General features: G+C 43.9%; 1 protein-coding gene across 7 annotated transcripts in view; it reads right to left on the bottom strand.

Moving 5' to 3' along the window:
* The window catches only part of KMT2C (lysine methyltransferase 2C), a 325,549-nt gene that overhangs the window by 173,015 nt on the left and 131,495 nt on the right, over positions 1-21,039 (bottom strand). For 6 of the 7 annotated variants that reach the window (XM_069729749.1, XM_069729752.1, XM_069729750.1 and 3 more), the window contains exons 10-16: positions 19,817-19,989; positions 18,626-18,768; positions 16,899-17,009; positions 14,541-15,229; positions 5,811-5,930; positions 1,099-1,212; positions 107-208 (exon numbers count right to left, since the gene is read on the bottom strand). In XM_069729749.1, the coding sequence (XP_069585850.1) occupies positions 107-208; positions 1,099-1,212; positions 5,811-5,930; positions 14,541-15,229; positions 16,899-17,009; positions 18,626-18,768; positions 19,817-19,989 (1,452 nt within the window). The remainder of the gene's footprint in view (positions 1-106; positions 209-1,098; positions 1,213-5,810; positions 5,931-14,540; positions 15,230-16,898; positions 17,010-18,625; positions 18,769-19,816; positions 19,990-21,039) is intronic. The other variant, XM_069729751.1, reaches the window with a different exon arrangement.

Genomic DNA, 21,039 nt, shown 5'->3' with positions numbered 1-21,039 from the left:
TGCAGTTTGTTCACTGGTTGCATAACTAGGGTGGACTGATGAGGCAATTGCTGTGAAGTTTAGATTTCTGTTTTGTTTACTGAAAAACTAATAAAACTGTGCTTACCTGATGTAAGGTGAACTTGTCGGTTGTGGAAAATAAAACCACTGTGTTGTGCATTGAGGTCTCTTCTTCCTCCTTGTATGATGAAAGATCAATCGTGGTTATCTAAAGAAACAACACAACGCTCAGAAATATTGCAGCAATTTCAAACAAGTATTTGGCATCAGTTCTGTGATTTCTGTTATTAAAAAAATAACATTGCCAGATTCGTCGTACAACTCCTGTGCTGGCGCACCCCGTTCGGTTACAATGGGGTCTACTGATGTGTCCAACATCTAGAGGATTTAACAGTGCTATATGATGGAGGCCACAACGCAGAGGTGAAGCTTGCCGATTATAATGGTGTCTGAAGAAAACATTTACAACTGGAATTTTTCTACAATCCACACTTGCCCGAAAGTTTGATGCCTTTCTAAAACTTTGTGCCAACATTAGTCACTATATTTTTTTTAAACAGAAAAATGAAAAATTTGTATCTTAAGTTTACGCTGGTTCTTAGCTGGCGCAAATGTCAATGACTGACACTGTAATAGCCCAAATTCTATGCAAAATTTATTAGGTGGGTGTCGTTTAAAAAATATCCCATCAGTTGCTCCCGGTGGCATAATGATCGGGGCAGGCATATGAAACGTCCCTTATGTAAGGCTTCTTGAGGAACTGTGTGCTGGCGGTGAAGAAGATCATTACAAGTATAATTAAAATAATTAACCAAGTGAAGACAAAAACTAGAGTGGGTGTGAACTGATCTGCAGGACCCGATGGATTGGCCACACCAGTAATCTGTGGTCAGGATGGGAGCCCTGAGAACTACCTCCCTGACGGTATTTTCATTAGCTGGCCATTGTGGCATGATGCACATGAGACATGATGCCAGGCCAGGCCATCAAAAGAGCCGTGGATGCCGGGAGACAAGCGGTTCCCAGTGGTCTGGTCCGGTGGCCACCAACGTGACTGATAATACAACTGTCAACATGAAATAATTGTTGATACAATACCCCTGGAAATATGAAGTTGCCTATGGGAGCTTTTAATTTGGAACGACCTCTTCCCCCACGGCCGGACAGACCAGACCCCCTAGGTCTCCTCCTAGGAAATCCTGATCCACGACCCTGTAAAAATAACAAAAGAAATTAGTATTTCTACAGTTAAATCATGGTAAAAACATAAGACACAGCTCTTCTTCAATATATGCACTACAGTGGAGATGATGAGAAAAGTAGAAATCAAGTTACTGCACCCTCTTGTAAGACAAAATATGGGACCTTCCTATTGACTTAAGATATTACTATTTCTAATGCTGTTTGCAGATAACTTATAGATTTCACAGCCTGTAAGAAGCAGGAAAACTCAGAAGCTTCAATTAACACATTTTGGAAATGTTAATTAAAAAAAATCAAAAAAGGTCAAAAGACAGTAGTTCTAAGGGAGAAGAACGCCTTCAGAAGTACAACATTGCCACAAAGCAATGATATTACTCTAACCAGACTAAAGAGCAATAGGACAGCACCGAGCGAGCAGGGAAATCTATCAGCAATTCCCTGTATGTTACAGCACTGAGAGCTACGCATACGACAATCAGCTGGTAGGTACATTGTGCAGATCCAGTCACCAGTCTGCAGACAGAAGAGTGCAGCTTCCCCAGCACTTCTAGCATATATATATTCAGCAGTCTCAATGACAGAATACAGACCACAGTAAGTGACAGCCTGCATTCTGCAGGCAGATCTGTAGTTCAGAGGAGGGAGATTTCATTATTCTGTTTCAGGACTTCTCAGACTTTTACTTAAATTGCCTCATCACCAGACAGAGAAAGAGGAAAGTGGTGGGAAAACACGGTGATAGAGGACCGGAGGTGGATCCGTTACATTTGTTTTTCTTTTTTAATAGTATACATGGAGAATATTTTCAGGAAGAAATTAGTTATTGCATCTTAATGTCATGTGGTCCTGTTTTCATAGGTTCAATTAGTCCTGTGTAGGGGGGACAGTGTCCTTATTCTTATGTAAGGCCATGTGAACACGTTCAGTATTTTTTGCGTTTTTTTTGCGTTTTTTCGCTATAAAAACGCGAACAAAAACGCTTACATATGCCTCCTATTATTTAAAGTGTATTCCGCATTTCTTGTGCAAATGTTGCTTTTTTTTCCCGCGAAAAAAAAAAAAATCGCATTGCGGAAAAAAAAGCAACATGTTCATTAAATTTGCGGAATTACGGGAATTCCGCACACCTAGGAATGCATTGATCTGCTTACTTTCCGCATGGGGCTGTGCACACCATGCGGGAAGTAAGCAGATTATGTGCGGTTGGTACCCAGGGTGGAGGAGAGGAGACTCTCCTCCACGGACTGGGCACCATATAATTGGTATAAAAAAAAAAAAAAAAAGAATTAAAATAAAAAATAGTGATATACTCACCTTCGATGGGCCCGGAGTCTTCCCGCCTCAGCGGTGCATGCTCTCTCTTCCATTCCTATAGATGCTCTGTGTGAAGGACCTGCGATGACGTCGCCGTCTTGTGATTGGTCGCGAGACCGCTCATGTGACCGCTCACGTGACTGCGACGTCATCGAAGGTCCTGCACACACACACCATCTATAGGAACAGACGCCGCTGAGGAGATCGGCTGTCTGCAGGTAAGTATAACCATTTTTTTAATTTTTTTATTATTTTTAAACATTCTATCTTTTACTATTGATGCTGCATAGGCAGCATCTATAGTAAAAAGTTGGTCACACTTGTCAAACACTATGTTTGACAAGTGTGACCAACTTGTCAGTCAGTTTTCCAAGCGATGCTACAGATCGCTTGGAAAACTTTAGCATTCTGCAAGCTAATTTCGCTTGCAAAATGCTAAAAAAACAAAAAAAAAACAAAAAAAAACGCAAAAAAAAAAACGCAAAAAAAAATTGCGGATTTCTTGCAGAAAATTTCTGGTTTTCTTCAGGAAATTGTAGATAAACCCAAACATTGGAAGCAGCGACAGAGACTTTTTTTTTTATTACCGTAATTTTTTTTTATTTTTTTTAAAAAGGCACCTCGTGAAACATTTTTTTAAAGCAAAAAACCTTGGGCTATGCTTACACATTGCATTTCTTGCAATGCAAATTATAAGCTGCGTTATACAGTACCACCAAAGTCTTTCAGATTTCAGAAATCTCAGGCACACACATTGGTTTTATTTCCTGACTGATTTGGAAAAACTACTGTTTTTTTTGTATTTTGTTTTTTTTAAACTGCAGCATGATACTTTTCAGCGTTTTTTCTGCGTATTTAATGGGCAAGGGCAATAATGCCGCAAAAAATCCATGATCCCAGAAAACAGTACTTGCTTACCAAATATGTTAGATGAGTGTTTTTAGGAAATGAAAAGCTCTACGTGATACTGAGCTAATACACTGTTAGGCTAGGTTCACGCAGGTTTTGCTGCGTTTTTATTTTTCTTGTGCATTTTGATAAAGTTTAGTGCCCTCCCTCCCTCCCTCCCCAAAAAACATAATGAGGTTTTGTGCACCAAAACCTGATACCTGCATTTTATTTTTGGACTTATTGCTTTCCGTGGGTGAAAAAAAAACACTGCAAAAATGCTGAAAGTAGTGACGTGCTGCAGTTTTCAAAAACAGTCTTCCAAATCAATCAGGAAAAAAAACAATGCGTGTTTCTGAAATCTGATGGCTTTTACTGTAAAACACTAGTACAGTAAAACACAGCTTAAAACGTGCATTAAAAAAACGCAGTGACAACCAGTGCTGTGGAGTTGGTGTCCATTTTGGTGGAGTTGGTATAAAATGGACCAACTCCAAAAATATATAATAAATTGGATACAGTAGTATAATGTAGGATGTGCTGTAAATGTTTTTCATAAGAATTGGGGAAAGTTATGAAATGTCTTATAAATGTCTGTTCTTTTCCTGATCTAAGGATCTCGACTTTTAGTGGAGAATTGAATCTGTGCTGCACTTTATGCACATGCTCAGTAGTGACCAGTGCTGTGGAGTCATAGGTGAGAAGAATCTTTGCTGCACTTTATGCATATGCTCAGTAGTGACCATTGCAGTGGAGTCATAGGTGAGAAGAATCTGTGCTGCACTTTATGCACATGCTCAGTAGTGACCAGGGCTGTGGGGTCATAGGCGAGATAAATCTGTGCTGCACTTTATGTATATGCTCAGTAGTGACCAGGGCTATGGGGTCATAGGCGAGATGAATCTGTGCTGCACTTTATGTACATGCTCAGTAGTGACCAGGGCTATGGGGTCATAGGTGAGATGAATCTGTGCTGCACTTTATGTACATGCTCAGTAGTGACCAGGGCTATGGGGTCATAGGTGAGATGAATCTGTGCTGCACTTTATGTACATGCTCAGTAGTGACCAGTGCTGTGGGGTCATAGGTGAGATGAATCTGTGCTGCACTTTATGTACATGCTCAGTAGTGACCAGGGCTGTGGGGTCATAGGTGAGATGAATCTGTGCTGCACTTTATGTACATGCTCAGTAGTGACCAGTGCTGTGGGGTCATAGGTGAGATGAATCTGTGCTGCACTTTATGTACATGCTCAGTAGTGACCAGGGCTATGGGGTCATAGGTGAGATGAATCTGTGCTGCACTTTATGTACATGCTCAGTAGTGACCAGGGCTATGGGGTCATAGGTGAGATGAATCTGTGCTGCACTTTATGTACATGCTCAGTAGTGACCAGGGCTGTGGGGTCATAGGTGAGATGAATCTGTGCTGCACTTTATGTACATGCTCAGTAGTGACCAGTGCTGTAGAGTCATAGGTGAGATGAATCTGTGCTGCACTTTATGTATATGCTCAGTAGTGACCAGGGCTGTGAGGTCATAGGTGAGATGAATCTGAGCTGCACTTTATGTACATGCTCAGTAGTGACCAGTGCTGTGGGGTCATAGGTGAGATGAATCTGTGCTGCACTTTATGTACAGGCTCAGTAGTGCGGCAGGGCTGTGGGGTCATAGGTGAGATGAATCTGTGCTGCACTTTATGTATATGCTCAGTAGTGACCAGGGCTGTGAGGTCATAGGTGGGATGAATCTGTGCTGCACTTTATGTACAGGCTCAGTAGTGCGGCAGGGCTGTGGGGTCATAGGTGAGATGAATCTGTGCTGCACTTTATGTATATGCTCAGTAGTGACCAGGGCTGTGAGGTCATAGGTGGGATGAATCTGTGCTGCACTTTATGTACAGGCTCAGTAGTGCGGCAGGGCTGTGGGGTCATAGGTGAGATGAATCTGTGCTGCACTTTATGTACATGCTCAGTAGTGACCAGGGCTGCGGAGTCAGGGAAACTGAAGAGTCTGAGTCGGTGGTGTGGCTTGCCAACTCCACAGCCCTGGCAAAAACGAAACGTGTGAACATCGCCTTACACTTCCATAGTGACAAGTTTGTACAGAGATCACAGACTGATCAAAAGAACAAAAAAAAAAAATCCATTTAACAGAAAAGGAAAAGTACACTGATACATTTATTTTAGCTTTCAAAGCAAAGACATAAAAAGCTGCATTAGAAAAGCATTTAAAAGGCAGTTAAAGGAAATCTGAAGACATTCAGGCAACATGGCTAAAGCTTGCAAGACTGCACAGAATGGAGGTGTAAGATCCTGAAAGCTGGAGGAAGACACTGCGCTCCTTCTACAGACAACACAATAAGGAAAGTAAAAGGACATAGAAGTAGAAATGCAACTTATTTACCACTTTGATGCTCCAATAGGGACTGCCGGGAAGCTGTCTGGACTTAAAAATGTCCCAACCCTCTGAGCCATCAGCTGACCAGGAAGGTGGGCTCACTGTATTATTGGTACTCCAAGTGCCCTAAGACATGGCAGGTGAGAAAATATATGGATAAACTCAGCAACACAAAAAAACAAAGCCAGCAACATAAAAGGGTTAGAGAAGCCAAGCAAATGTAGACAATGAGGCTGCCACAATTAATCTGATACACAGCACAACATGCACCAAGAGCTTTGTGGAGCGAGCGGCCAACACTACTGGACATCACAGCCTGGACACCGCGGGCAGACGAGGACGCAGGAGGGGAACGTGGAGGGTCAGCAGCCATACACGAGGCCTGCAGAGGCTGCTCACTGCACGCAGTACTAATCCATCGTACAAATGCAGACAAATTAATAATCACCCGACCAACCAGATCCGCTGCATTTTACAGTGCTGTATATATAGTACATGAGATTTTAGGAAATCATGCACATGCTGGAAAATATCCACAGGACAAACTGCTGAGAGCTGCAGGTTTGTGATCTGCTGCATGTCAATCTACGCTGCAGATGTACAGGTGCTATTTCAGTTCTTCAATACAAAAAGAAAACTCTATACAAACAGTGATCTATTATTTCTGTTAATGTTGATGATTATGGCTTAGAGACAATGAAAACCCAAAAGTCATTATCTCAGTAAATTAGAATACTTTCTAACACCAGCTAGAAAAATGATTTTAAAATCCAAAATGTTGGCCTACTGAAAGTTATGTTCAGTAAATGCACTCAATACTTGGTTGGGGCTTTTTTTGCATCAATGCGGCGTTGCATGGAGGCGATCAGCCTGTGGCACTGCTGAGGTGTAATGGAAGCCCAGGTGGCTTTGATAGCAGCCTTCAGCTCGTCTGCATTGTTGAGTCTGGTGTCTCATCTTCCTCTTGACAATACCCTATAGATTCTCTATGGGGTTAAGATCAGGCGAGTTTGCTGCCAATCAAGCACAGTGATACTGTTGTTATTAAACCAGGTATTGGTACTTTTGGCAGCGTGGACAGGTGCCAAATCCTGCTGGAGAATGAAATTTCCATCTCCAATAAGCTTGTCAGCAGAGGGAAGTATGAAGTGCTCTAAAATTTCCTGGTAGACGGCTGTGCTGACTTTGGCCTTCATAGAACACAGTGTGAACCTACACCAGCAGATGACATGGCTCCCCAAACCATCACTGATTGTGGAAACTTCACACCAGACCTCAAGCAGCTTGGATTGTGGCCTCTCCACACCTCCTCCAGACTCGGGGACCTTTGATTTCCAAATGAAATGCAAAATTTACTTTCATCTGAAAACAACACCTTGAACCACTGAGCAACAGTTCAGTTCTTTTTTCCTTGGCCCAGGTAAGACGCTCCTGGCGTTGTCTATTGGTGAATAGCCAGCTCCTTTAGCAATTACCTTTTGTGGCTTACCCTTCTTATGGAGTGTGTCAATGACTGCCTTATGGACATCTGTCAAGTCAGCAGCCTTCCCATGATTATGGAGCTACTGAAACAGACTAAGGGACCTTTTTAAACACTTAGGAAGCCTCTGCAGGTGTTTTTTGTTAATTATTCAATTTTACTGAGAGAATGACTTTTGGGTTTTCATTGGCTGTAAGCCATAATCATCAACATTAACAGAAATAAACACTTGAAATAGATCACTCTGTTGGTAATGACTATATAATATATGAGTTTCACTTTTGTATTGAAGAGCTGAAATAAATTACCGTAACTTTTTGATGATATTCTAATTTTGTGAGAAGCACCTGTATTTCACCTTTTGCATTGTGAATTGCTCAGCTCCCCCGCTGCACAATGCAGATGTTGCTTCAGGAGGTCCTCAGACTGCTCAATCTTTCATTATACCATGCATAATGCTTTATTTTCTGAAATCATAACATTGGTAAGTAGGGATCCCAACTTCAGGTCCCGTACCAATCCTGAGAACAAAGGGGCTACCGCTCTAACTTAGCACCCTGGCCCACCTCACAGCTCATGCACAATGGTGCCCTAGCCATAGTAGGGTAGAGGCACAGTGGCGCATCTCCAGCCATGATGCAATCTCCTAATAACATTATTTCATATTAATGAAAAAGACTTTTTTCCACAAAAAAATTCTTTTAGGCTCAATTTTTTCATTTTCACATGGGCTACAGGATAAAATGGATCCTAAAATTTGTTGTGCAATTTTTCCTGAGTACACCGATACCTCACATGTGGGGGTAAACCATTGTTTGGGCACACGGCAGGGCTCGGAAGGGAAGGAGCGCCATTTGACTTTTGAATGAAAAATTAGCTCCAATCGTTAGCAGACACCATGTCGCGTTTGGAGAGCCCCTTTGGGCCTAAACATTGGAGCTCCCCCAAAAGTGACCCCATTTTGGAAACTAGACCTCCCAAGGAACTAATCTAGATGTGTGATGAGCACTTTGAACCCCGATGTGCTTCACAGAAGTTTATAAGGCAGAGCTGTGCAAATAAAAAAATCAATTTTCTTTCCACAAAAATTATTTTTTAGCCCGCAATTTTTTATTTTCACAAGAGTAACAGGAGAAATTGGACCCCAAAAGTTGTTGCCCAGTTTGTTTTGAGTATACGGATACCCCATATGTGGGGGTAAACTACTGTTTGGGCACACGTCAGGGCTCGGAAGGGAAGTAGTGACGGTTTGGAATGCAGACTTTGATGGAATGGTCTGCAGGTGTCATGTTACGTTTGCAGAGCCCCTGATGCACCTAAACCACAGAAACCCCACACAAGTGACCCCATTTTGGAAACTAGACCCCCCCAAGGAACTTGTTTAGATATGTGGTGAGAACTTTGAACCCCCAATTGCTTCACATAAATTTATAACGCAGTCGTGAAAATAAAAAATCATTTTTTTCCCACAAAAATAAGTTTTTAGCCCCCATTTTGTTATTTTCCCAAGGGTAACAGGAGAAATTAGACCCCCAAAGTTGTTGTGAAATTTTTCCTGAGCATGCTTATGCCCCATATGTTTGGGTAAACCACTGTTTGGGCACACGTCGGGGCTCGGAAGGGAGGGAGCACAATTTGACTTTTTGAACGCAAGATTGGCTGGAATCAATGGTGGCGCCATGTCGCGTTTGGAGACCCCTGATGTGCCTAAACAGTGGAAACCCCTCAATTCTAACTCCAACACTAACCCCCAACACACCCCTACCATAACCCCAACTCTAGCCATAACCCTAACCACAACCCTAACCTTAATTCCAACCCTAACCATAACCCTAGCCACAAGCCTCACCCTAACCTCAACCCACCCTAACCCTAATCTTAACCCTATTTCCAACCCTAACCCTAATACCAACCATAACCCTAAGGCTATGTGCCCACGTTGCGGATTCGAGAGAGGATTTTTCCACACAGTTTTTGAAAAATCCACAGGTAAAACCCTAACCCTAATTGCAACCCTAATTGCAACCCTAACGCTAATTGCAACCCTAATTGAAACCCTAACCCTAGTTCTAACCCTAACCCTAGTTCTAACCCTAACCCTAGTTCTAACCCTAACCCTAGTTCTAACCCTAACCCTAGTTCTAACCCTAACCCTAGTTCTAACCCTAACCCTAGTTCTAACCCTAACCCTAGTTCTAACCCTAACCCTAGTTCTAACCCTAACCCTAGTGGAAAAATAAAAGTAAATATATTTTCTCTATTTTATTATTGTTTTATATTTATTTCATTTATTATTTTTTTTATTTTGATCACTGTGATAGAACCTAGAATGTACCTGGAATGAATCTGCCGGCTTTTGGAAGATGGCGGCGCCCGTGGAGAAGACATCGGGAGGGACACCGAAGCTCGTTAAGTATGCGGGAGTGGGATCGGACCACGGGGAAGGGGGGGAGAGGAGGGGGGGGGCGGTGAGATCGGACTGCGGGGGGAGTGGACAGGAGGACAGAGGGGAGCGGAGGACAGCAGAAGACAGGACGGAGGATGGGGCGGTGGATCGGTGGCGGGGCCAGATCGCTGTCTCCAGCCATGGCCGATGATATTGCAGCATCGGCCATGGCTGGATTATAATATTTCACCAATTTTCATTGGTGAAATATTACCATTGCTCTAACAAAGTGAAACGTCACTTTCAACAGCCAATCAGGGCGATCGTAGCCACGGGGGGGACGAAGCCCCCCCTGGGCTGAAGAACCACTCCCCCTGTCCCTGCAGGTTGGGTGAAATTACAGTTAACCCTTTCACCCGATCTGCAGGGACGCGATCATTCTGTGACATCGCATATGCGTCACAGGTCGGCTTGGCACCGACTTTCATGACGCATACGCTGTGTCACAGGTCGGGAAGGGGTTAAATAAATCATATCCTATCCTTTGCAATGTCAATCACAGAGAATACATTTAATGCACACCGCTAACAAGCCCTTTTAAGAGGACATGTTCTTTGCAACAATAAAAAATTAAATGCCAAATATCTGAGCTCCAGATTCTAGCGCTTTATCTCTGCAATGGAGTGAAGCAGCGCATTCATATTTGATGCTTCTGAAGCACAATATGTGAAATCTCTGCTTGCAGTGCAACTAGGAGTTTCTACTTCACCCTTCAACATGCTGATCTAGCCGTCTCTGACACTGCTGAGCTAGGAAAAGCAGCATCTGGGAGGAAGGACTGAAAGCGCACGGCCCCAGAGAAGACTCTAAACAAAACCCAGTTGGATAGTAAAGCAGAGATTTCACATAAGGAGCTGCAGAAGAAACAGTTGAATAAACTCTGCAATGGAGCGAAGCAGCACAAAATGAAAAAAGTTGCAGATTCAAGGGAGCTCAGGGATATTTCCAGGATATTACGTAATTTAAGCAAATATAAAGTCGCCTTTAAAAGCAAATACTTAAAGGGAACCTGTCACCTCCAAAATCGAAGGTGAGCTAAGCCCACCAGCATCAGGGGCTTATCTACAGCATTCTGGAATGGAGATGGAGACTACTCATAAGTATTATAAATGCAATCATTCCAACCAAGACCGCTGGGAAGACTCTACTACTCCAGTCTAGAGATCATCCTCGCACAACCTTAATGCAGCAAGTAGAAGACCTCCTTCACTTCACCTTGATGAATGTAAATTGGCCGATAATCCAGACGGCTGACTATCATGCATTAGATCCATCGTAAGGGTGGCATTACACCAAGTTTTACTGACGACAAAAACGGCTTCATAAAAAGCAAAAAGTATAAAACGCCTACTAATGTGTAATAGCACTTGTGGCATCGTGCTCATGACCTCTGCAGAACTAATGTATGGATGGATGTTCTACAAGACAATTACCGTATATACTCGAGTATAAGCCGACCCGAGTATAAGCCGACCCCCCTAATTTTGCCACAAAAAACTGGGAAAACTTATTGACTCGAGTATAAGCCTAGGGTGGAAATGCAGCATTTACCGGTGAATTTCAAAAATAAAAATAGATCATTATTTCCCCATAGCTGTGCCATATAGTGCTCTGCACCGTTCATATTTCCCCATAGGTGTGAACCATATAGTGCTCTGCACCGTTCATTGTGCCCCCTAGCTGTGCCATATACGGTGCTCTGCACCGTTCACTGTGCCCCATAGCTGTGCTGTGCCATATACGGTGCTCTGCACCGTTCACTGTGCCCCATACATAGCTGTGCTGTGCCATATACGGTGCTCTGCACCGTTCACTGTGCCCCATAGCTGTGCTGTGCCATATACGGTGCTCTGCACCGTTCACTGTGCCCCATAGCTGTGCTGTGCCATATACGGTGCTCTGCACCGTTCACTGTGCCCCATAGCTGTGCTGTGCCATATACGGTGCTCTGCACCGTTCACTGTACCCCATAGCTGTGCTGTGCCATATACGGTGCTCTGCACCGTTCACTGTGCCCCATAGCTGTGCTGTGCCATATACGGTGCTCTGCACCGTTCACTGTACCCCATAGCTGTGCTGTGCCATATACGGTGCTCTGCACCGTTCACTGTGCCCCATAGCTGTGCTGTGCCATATACGGTGCTCTGCACCGTTCACTGTGCCCCATAGCTGTGCTGTGCCATATACGGTGCTCTGCACCGTTCACTGTGCCCCATAGCTGTGCTGTGCCATATACGGTGCTCTGCACCGTTCACTGTGCCCCATAGCTGTGCTGTGCCATATACGGTGCTCTGCACCGTTCACTGTGCCCCATAGCTGTGCTGTGCCATATACGGTGCTCTGCACCGTTCACTGTACCCCATAGCTGTGCTGTGCCATATACGGTGCTCTGCACCGTTCATTGTGCCCCATAGCTGTGCTGTGCCATATACGGTGCTCTGCACCGTTCACTGTGCCCCATAGATGTTCCACATAAATTTGTGCCGCCGCTGCCGCAATAAAGAAAAAAAAACACATACTCACCTCCCTTGATTGCAGCTCCCGGCGTCTCGTTCCGGCGCCTCCATCTTCCCGGCGTCTCTGCTCTGACTGATCAGGCAGAGGGCGCCGCGCACACTATATGCGTCATCGCGCCCTCTGCCTCAACAGTCAGAGAGCAGAGACGCCGGGAAGATGGAGGCGCCGGCCGGGAAGATGGAGCGACGCCCGGCGGCTGGAACGAGGACAGGTGAATATAACATACTCACCTAGTCCTGGCGATCCTCGCGCTGTCCCCTCCTGTCTTCGGCGCTGCAGTTTCTTCCTCTCTTCAGCGGTCACCGGCACCGCTGATTAGAGAAATGAATAAGCGGCTCCGCCCCTATGGGAGGTGGAGCCGCTTATTCATTTCTGTAATGAGCGGTCCCACGTGACCGCTGAAGAGAGGAAGAAACTGCAGCGCCGAAGCCCGTGGGACGGCAGGGACAGCGCGAGGATCGCTGAGACTAGGTAAGTATACCCCAGCGCCCTCAGCCCCTCACCTGCCGACCCCACCGCTACCGTGACTCGAGTATAAGCCGAGGGGGGCACTTTCAGCCCAAAAATTTGGGCTGAAAATCTCGGCTTATACTCGAGTATATACGGTACCTATTTTTAAACCAGGTTTTTGTGTTATAATTTTTTTTTTTACATTATGTGATCACCTTTAAATCTTTATTATAAAAAACAAAATCTTACCATTTTACAAACTGGCTACTTGGGCTATATTACAAGGGGTTGAGTCTGACCTTACGGTACAGGTCTGCCGACTTGTGAATCCTCACATCGCGTGTACTGCGAGGATCCTCTGGCGCTGTGAGCGGATTCAGCAGGACGGCAAATATGTGGTGCAGACTAGATGTGTGTAGCCCCACACTCCATGCAAGTGTACTGAACGAGGCAGAGTATGGTCTAGTCGGAATGTGGCCGGAAGAAAGCAAATCGCATACTTACAGTCACGTGACTGCACGCTCCTGGCATCCTCACAGTGCTCCATGCACGCGATGTGAGGATTCACTAGTTTGCAGTCAGAGAGCGGCTGAAGACTTGTACCCGAAGGACAGACACAACCCCTTTATACTTTTACAACCTGTTTTTTTCGTGAAGAGTTTACAACAGTTTCCTCCCCACCAGAGGAAGGATTACAATGACAGGTGACACCTATAGACATGTCACAGATGATCTTACTCCTCTTCCTTTCACAATGATCTTTGCACACACTTATTAGATGCCTCAGTGCAAAAGACATTGTCAGAGTCTGTTCATTGAGGATAATGTGGGAGGAACTAGACTATGCAAATCTACGAGGGGGTGGGCCAGACTACAATCTGACATGGGGGTGGTACAGACTACATTATTTATACAGACTTTATAGCTGCTTACTTGCACAGCAATTAGAAGCACATTAGGGTCAGTGCACACATTGCATATGTTGGTGAATTTTCCAAAATTACTACAAGGAGATTAAAAATAATTCACACAGACATATTTTGAGACCCACATTTATCTTGAAAGTGAACCCCATTGTTAATAGAGAGTAGCATGTGCTGCCACCCCTCCTTTTAAAGCAAGAATCCTCACACCCCGAGTGTAGAGGCCGGCACATCCAGATGAGGGATTTCAACAAATCTCATCTACATGTTGCTGAAACCTTCTGCGTGGAAATTGACCTAAGGTACAGATTTAAAAATCTGCGGCGAGTCAATGCTTTGTGTAAAACAAAATCACAAAATTGCCACAAATAAATAAAAAAAGCTGAAGTTCACACACTGTGTAATTGGTGTGGATTTTCTCGCAGTGTATAAGCAGCAAGGTCTAAGCTTGTTACATGTAGATTTTACTGACGATACTTAGTGTGAAAGTCCCAAAAAGTTTTTGGCCATTAAAAGTCATTTTATCACAAGTCTAAATTTTAAAAAGTTCATTAACAACAAGTATTTCAAATCCTCCCCTCCCCCCACCAAAAAAAATAAAAAAAATAATGGAATTTCATTTTTTGGGGGTTCTGTAAATGTAGTACTTTAGGACCATAAAAAGCAATAGATGAAAACAAAAACAGAAGGGGGAGGAAGGAAAAAAAAACAAAAAGGGTCGTCAGCCTTAATTTGTCATTGAAGCAACATTTTCTTTACAGTTTAACTGCACAAAAAAAGCCAACAAAAAACAGCGTGTCATCCATTGCAGATGGTGACGTTTGCCCATTTGGTCATTATGATACGAAAAGGATAAAAACAGTAATACAATTTACAAACTGACTTATTGTTACTTATCCTAGAACATACAGAACATTTACCTGTCTTGATCTTGGTCTGCCAGGAGAAAACTTCCTTTTGGTGATAGCTGGCTTACCCATGCCAATTTTTGGAGTTACAGATATAAATGTGGTTTGAAAGGCATTTGCTGTGCTATAACTATGTGCTGGCGTTTGACTCTGAAATATATCATTAGATGATTGAAAGTCGATGGAAACTGCAGGAGAGGATGACACACTGGTCTTACTGGTGTCCACTGAAGTGGCAGGAGACTCCATTCCAGTAGGAGACTTCAGACCTTTGTGCCCGGCCGGGGAGCTCATTTCTGTTGAAGTCTCACTGTTCGGAGTAGTTTCCGTGTCACGAAGATCAGATGTTTCAGAAACCAATGGCGCATCCTTTTTTAGTGAAATGTGTTCATGACCCCTAGTCAAATCAAAGTGCTCGTCTAACTTAGGATTGCTTGTGAGCTCAAACTTCGATGGTGATCCACAGGAATTCTCCAGGACACGTGGTTCCCTCTGGTCTTCAGAAGGACTTTGAGTTTCTTTGCTTTCACCACGATGACATAGTGGCTGCTGTATTGATATCTGTACACTCGCAGCCTTTCGTACAGCCTCATCTGGTACCATGTGCATGTGATCTGAATGAGAGGTGTCCATGCGGTCTGCTTCTGCGTTGTGAGAGGCATCGGTCTCCAGGTCTGCCTTCTCATTGTGCTCTGGTGTCACTAAAAGGAAACGCAAGAAAATATTAAAGGGTATCTGTGTGTGCATGAGGAATAAAACTTTCTGGATATTAAGATCTTACATCCTGCATTTTTAATTAACTTTTCCTCTATGCAAGCTCTATTTTTTTTTCTTTTTTTTTAGTGCTTATCCAATAGTTTTTGTTGTTGTTTTTCAAGCTATGGGCCTAAAAACTAACAGGCAGGTATAGTCTTAGCCTACCTGCCTGTTGTACCCGGCGGCAATCTCTGCTGGCACAGAGCGGTCAGCGATTCAGTGGCTTCCACTTACGTTCAGTCGACAGAGCAGCTGCTTCACTTCTGCTCTACTCAGTTGAAGGGGTGTGACAACCAATGTCATGCTGATTGGCAGCTAGCTCCCCACAGTTATGCAGCGGGGAGCCAGCTGTAAATCAGCATGTTGTTGAAAGAGCAGCCTAAAAGAGAAAGAGCTGCTCTGTTGACGTTGAGCAGATGGATCGCCGACGGGAACGATAAATGACGGCTCTGACAGGTAGAACAGGCAGGTGGTTAGCAACTATGTGTATTACTTTTTAGGCTCAGTTTAAAAAAAAAGTCCTGGATAAACCCTTTAAATTTGCAACTCACTGAGCTGGTGGGAGGAGGTGGTTAACCGCTATGAGGTTTCCCATACACAACACATAGTAAGAAGGATTCCTGCTCTTCATTCCCCAGTTAGCACACAGAGGAGCAGTAGCCTCATGAATGGCACTATACAGCAGTACTGAGCAGTGTAGCTGCGAATATGCTCAAAAGCTTGTTAGAAAAGCTCAATACAATCTTTCTAAGTCTCACTCTGCTCCTCGCTCACTACCAGACAGTGGGAAAGGGGTCGAAGTGGCTCATAGGTGGACAATTAAGCCAAATTCTCTAATAAGATATGTTACTAAGTTATTTCTATTAGCTTGTATTACTGATTTATGCAAAAAGTTTGTCAACAGTAAAGTTTATAAAATCAGCTTATTACTATATACTGAATTATTTTTAATATTGAGCCAAAGGACAGATCATAAATGTCTGATTGCTGGGGCTCCCACTACTGAAACTTCCAATGATCAAGAGAACAGGTGTCAGATCTGACGCCCTTCCTACTATGTCAGAAATGAATGAAGAGGTAGCGCCAATTCTATGTCTACAGGACTGACCATCTACAGACATGAAATGATCGGCCAAGGTGATGAATGGCTTTTCTACTATATCCAGTCCAGACACAATGAAGAGGTATCGAGAATCAGACTCCTCGTCTAGTGCTTTTTGCGGGTTGCAAGGATTGTTTCTCTATTAGATGTTACATCCTCCGTATAGATCATAAAAATATATTTGCCACAAACTTGATGTTTAAAAAAAATAAATAAATAAATAATCCAGTTAAGAGGAACTACTACTTGGTGTTCAAAATGTATGGCACCGTGTACGGCCATCTAATGAGCTGCGCTGGTCGGCGGCGGGGAGAAATCGGAATCTGGCACTCAGATTGCACTTCCATGGATCCACAAGAGAATTAGCCTCAATTATCATTTAATAAAACTAATCCGCAAGAACAAGTAGCATGATGCCATTTAAATCTTTTTTTTTTTTTTTTTTTGCAGAGAATTTTGATACAATAACTGAATAAACCAAAAACGATGTGTAAATAATAAATGCAGCGCACCTTCATCGAGACACATTAATGCTGCACCTGGAACATGATCATTGTGATTAAGTGCTTCTTCTTGAAATGTCATTTTTCCACCTGTATCCACTTCCAGCTCGTCTGTGCATGCTATTAATAAAGGAAAGATAATTCAATAGCGTCACAAAGATCAGTAAAATGGTTTTCAGCTTCACAATCAAAACTAAATACAACACAGGAGGTCTCGTAGCCCCCATACTGCGAGCTGTGCAACAACTGCCAGCTCTGACGTAAGGCTTCTATCCACAGCTTTTTTCCAGTCCTGATCTCCCTTTACCTTAAGAGAACCTACCAGAATGCATCAGGAAATACTTAATGGGGCTGTCCAATGAAAACCAGTTATCAACTATTCACAGGATAGCAGTTACCTTACCAGCGGTGGGTCAGTCTGCTAGGATCTGCACAGATTGGAAAAGGTTATCTTTTAGGGTATGTGCACACGTTCAGGTTATTTGCATTTTTTCCGTGTTTTTTCCACGATAAAAACGCTACAAAAACGCATTAAAAATGCAGACATATGCATCCTATCACTTAGAATGCATTCTGCAATTTTTGCGCACATGATGCATTTTTTTCCGCGAGAAAACGCATCGCGGTAAAAAAAGCAGCATGTTCATTAATTTTGCGGATTTTTCGCGTTTTTCCCACAAAAAAACACGCACAAAAAAAACACGTCAAAAACGCATTAAAAACGCGAGAAAAAAAAAGCATGCGGATTTCTGGCAGAAATGTCCGGTTTTTGTTAGGAAATTTCTGCAAGAAATCCTAACGTGTGCACATACTCTTACAGGGAAATTAAAAAAAAAATGGAGTAGCAGGTTGGCTGCACAGTGCTTGGCCACCACACAGAGAATGAATGGCGAGGTGGTCGAGCGTATGCACTGCAGCTCCGCTGTAACGAGAAGAGTTCCCTCTTCTCCCGATCTGTACAGGCCGCAGAAATCAGACCACGATGATCTATAGACTTACCCTTTAATAGGTGATAACTAGTGATGAGGGCAAGTGCTCAATACTAAAGTTTGCCTAGGGTGCTTGGGTCTGCACCGAGTATTGCGGGTGCTCGAGAGACCCCGCGGCCGCATGTTTCGCAGCTTTTCGACAACCTTAAGACATGCAGGAATTGCCTGAAACGCTGGCAATCCATACGTTTTGTGAGCGCTTTGTCAGCATGTCACTCGATTGCCCGTGATACTCGGTGCATACCCAAGCAGCCTTGGCAAACTCTAGTAACGAGCACTGACGCTCATCACTAGTGATAACTTGTTTACACTAGACAACCCCTTTAAGGGTCCCTGGCCCGACTCCTTAGTACTCCTTTTAAAGTTTAGAACAGCGTAACTAATGTTACGGATTTTATGCAGTTTATATAAAATCCCTTTATGACGCGCAATTTGAGCAGAGCCACACAGTCCTCCAAGGTATGAGCGGCTGGTACTCCTGTACTCCACACCAAAAAGGCAGAGCGCACATAACGGAGACGACGCCAGTCCTCAGATTGTGCTGCACATAATATACACCAAGTATAAGCCCAACATCTATTCTCCACTTCACTAACCTCCTGGGGGCTGAATGTCTACAAATCCACACAGGCATCTACAAATCTAGCAAAATGTCATTCCAGAAAGGTAGAGGTGGCTGCAGCCCGAACATGAAATATCCATATTCCCTTTAACATCAATATGTGGTTACTGTGAAAGAATAGTTACCGGCATCAGCGTCCGCAACCTCCATGACCATACATTCGTCTCCGTCCTCCACGTCAGATTGCTTACATAATGCGCAGCTGTAATCGTCTTTCCAATGATCATCTAAATAATCTGCACATTTTTCACAGTCTAGATGTATCCACCTCAAGGACAATAATAATATAAATGTCAAAATACAGCGCACTACAAGTCACAAGCAGTAAATACAGTGATGCAGGCAATCCCCAGCATTAATGATCTCTTACTCTAAAATAAAGCATACACCTATGGTTACCTGTCCCCTCCCCCGAATGATGCAATAAAAAAAAAAAGGTTTGCAGGGGACCTGTTCATACAATGGGGGAAACTAGATCTGGGGGAATGCTCCTACACTGTTCAGAACATGCTGCGTTCAGCATTAGATGCAGAAAGATCGTTATGAAGCCACCGGCCTCATTCACACATGTTTTTCACAGATCGATCAGGTGCCTGTTATGGTCTATGGGGCTGTGTTTATTTCTGGACTAAGTAGCAAAATAAAAAAAAAAATAGAGACAAGACCGTTTTTGATCCAAGTAGAGTCTCAATCTCAATGCAACTGAACAGGTGAAAAAAACAAAAACAACAAAAAAAAAAGTGTACAAATGTCATACAGGTTCAGTCTGTTTTACTGTTCAATGGGTAGAGGCTTAGAATAATTTGGGGTTTTTTTGCATGTAAGGCTAGGTTCTCATTTCGTTTTAGTGTCAGCGCTAACGGACAGCGTTGCACGGCGAAATTAACGCCGTGCAACGTGTCAGTTAGCGCTCCCATTGCCAGCAATGTTAAAGCGCATTGCTAGCGCGTGCCATTTTCGGCACGGGCTAGCGATGTGCCGTTCTTTTGTGGCGCGCCTCGGACGCTGCTTGCAGCGTCCGCGGCACGCTCGAGGTCCGTTCCCCGCTCTCACAGATCGGGGATCTGCGCTAGCGTGGGACGTTTAACGCGACCCCTAAAAAGACATTGCGTTAGCGCAATCCACTAGCGCTTAGCGCTAAACGGATTGCCCTAACGCAATCTGAACCTAGCCTAAGAACGAATGTCACAATCGGATCCAGCAAACTGATTTAAAAAAAAAAAAAAAAGACCATACGGAGGAATCATCAGGACTGATGGGAGTGGGGGGATAACAATATGGTCAAGTCTTTTTTACAGCATTTCCTCATATATTACCTTTTGCACATCTGACAATGCAAAAGATCTTTGTGCACGTCTGCCTGAAGTGGATGATCACAAACCGGGCATGGCAGGCTGGTCTGCTGCTGGAAACAGTTATAACATAGCAAACAGTTCAGATACCACTGAGGACTGGTCCGAGCCCCACACTCTGCACAGATACGGCAGTTCTGTTTTAAGAAAAAGAAAAAAAAGAAAAAAATATTAGTCAACTAGATGGTGGCCCGATTCTAACGCATCGGGTATTCTAGAATATGTATTTATGTATGTATATAGCAGCCACATAGTATATAGCACAGGCCACGTAGTATATAGGAGCCATGTAGTATATAGCAGACAAATACTACGTGGCCTGTGCGGTATACTATGTGGCTGCTATATACATACATACATATTCTAGAATACCCGATGCGTTAATACAGGCCACGCAATATATAACAGTGGCCACGCAGTATATAACACAGCCACGCACTATGTAACAAAGGCCATGCAGTATATAGCAGCTACGTAGTATATAATACTGCCCACGCAGTATATAACAGTGGCCACGTAATATATAACGCAGCCCACGCAGTATATCACACAGCCCACATAGTATATAACACTCCCTATGTAGTATATAGCAGCCACGCGGTATCTAACACAGCCCACGTAGTACACAGCAGTGTGGGCACCATATCCCTGTTAAAAAAATAATTAAAATAAAAAATAGTTATATACTCACCCCTGGGATCCAGCGAAGCTCTGGCGATACGCGCACGGCTGCCGTCATCTTCCGTTCCCAGGATGCATTGCGAAATTACCCAGATGACACAGCCTTGTGGGTAATTTCGCAATGCATCGCCGGGAACAGAAGATGGCGGCAGGCGCGAGCGGCTCGGCGGACTACGGAGGGTGAGTATAGCAGGTTTTTGTTTTTTTTTTATTATTTTTAACATTACATTTTTTTTACTATTGATGCCGCATAGGCAGCATCAATAGTAAAAAAGTTGGGGACACACAGGGTTAATAGCAGCGGTTACGGAGTGCGTTACCCGCGGCATAACGTGGTCCGTTACCGCCGGCATTAACCCTGTGTGAGCGGTGACTGGAGGGGAGTATGCGGGCGCCGGCCACTGACTGCGGGGAGTAAGGAGCGGCCATTTTCTTCCAGACTGTGCCCGTCGCTGATTGGTTGTGGCTGTTTTGCCGCGACCAATCAGCGACTTGGATTTCCATGA

Source organism: Ranitomeya imitator, chromosome 6, assembly GCF_032444005.1.
Source record: "Ranitomeya imitator isolate aRanImi1 chromosome 6, aRanImi1.pri, whole genome shotgun sequence".
Taxonomy (NCBI): Eukaryota; Metazoa; Chordata; class Amphibia; order Anura; family Dendrobatidae; genus Ranitomeya; species Ranitomeya imitator.
This window is presented reverse-complemented; position numbering and strand designations above follow the sequence as displayed.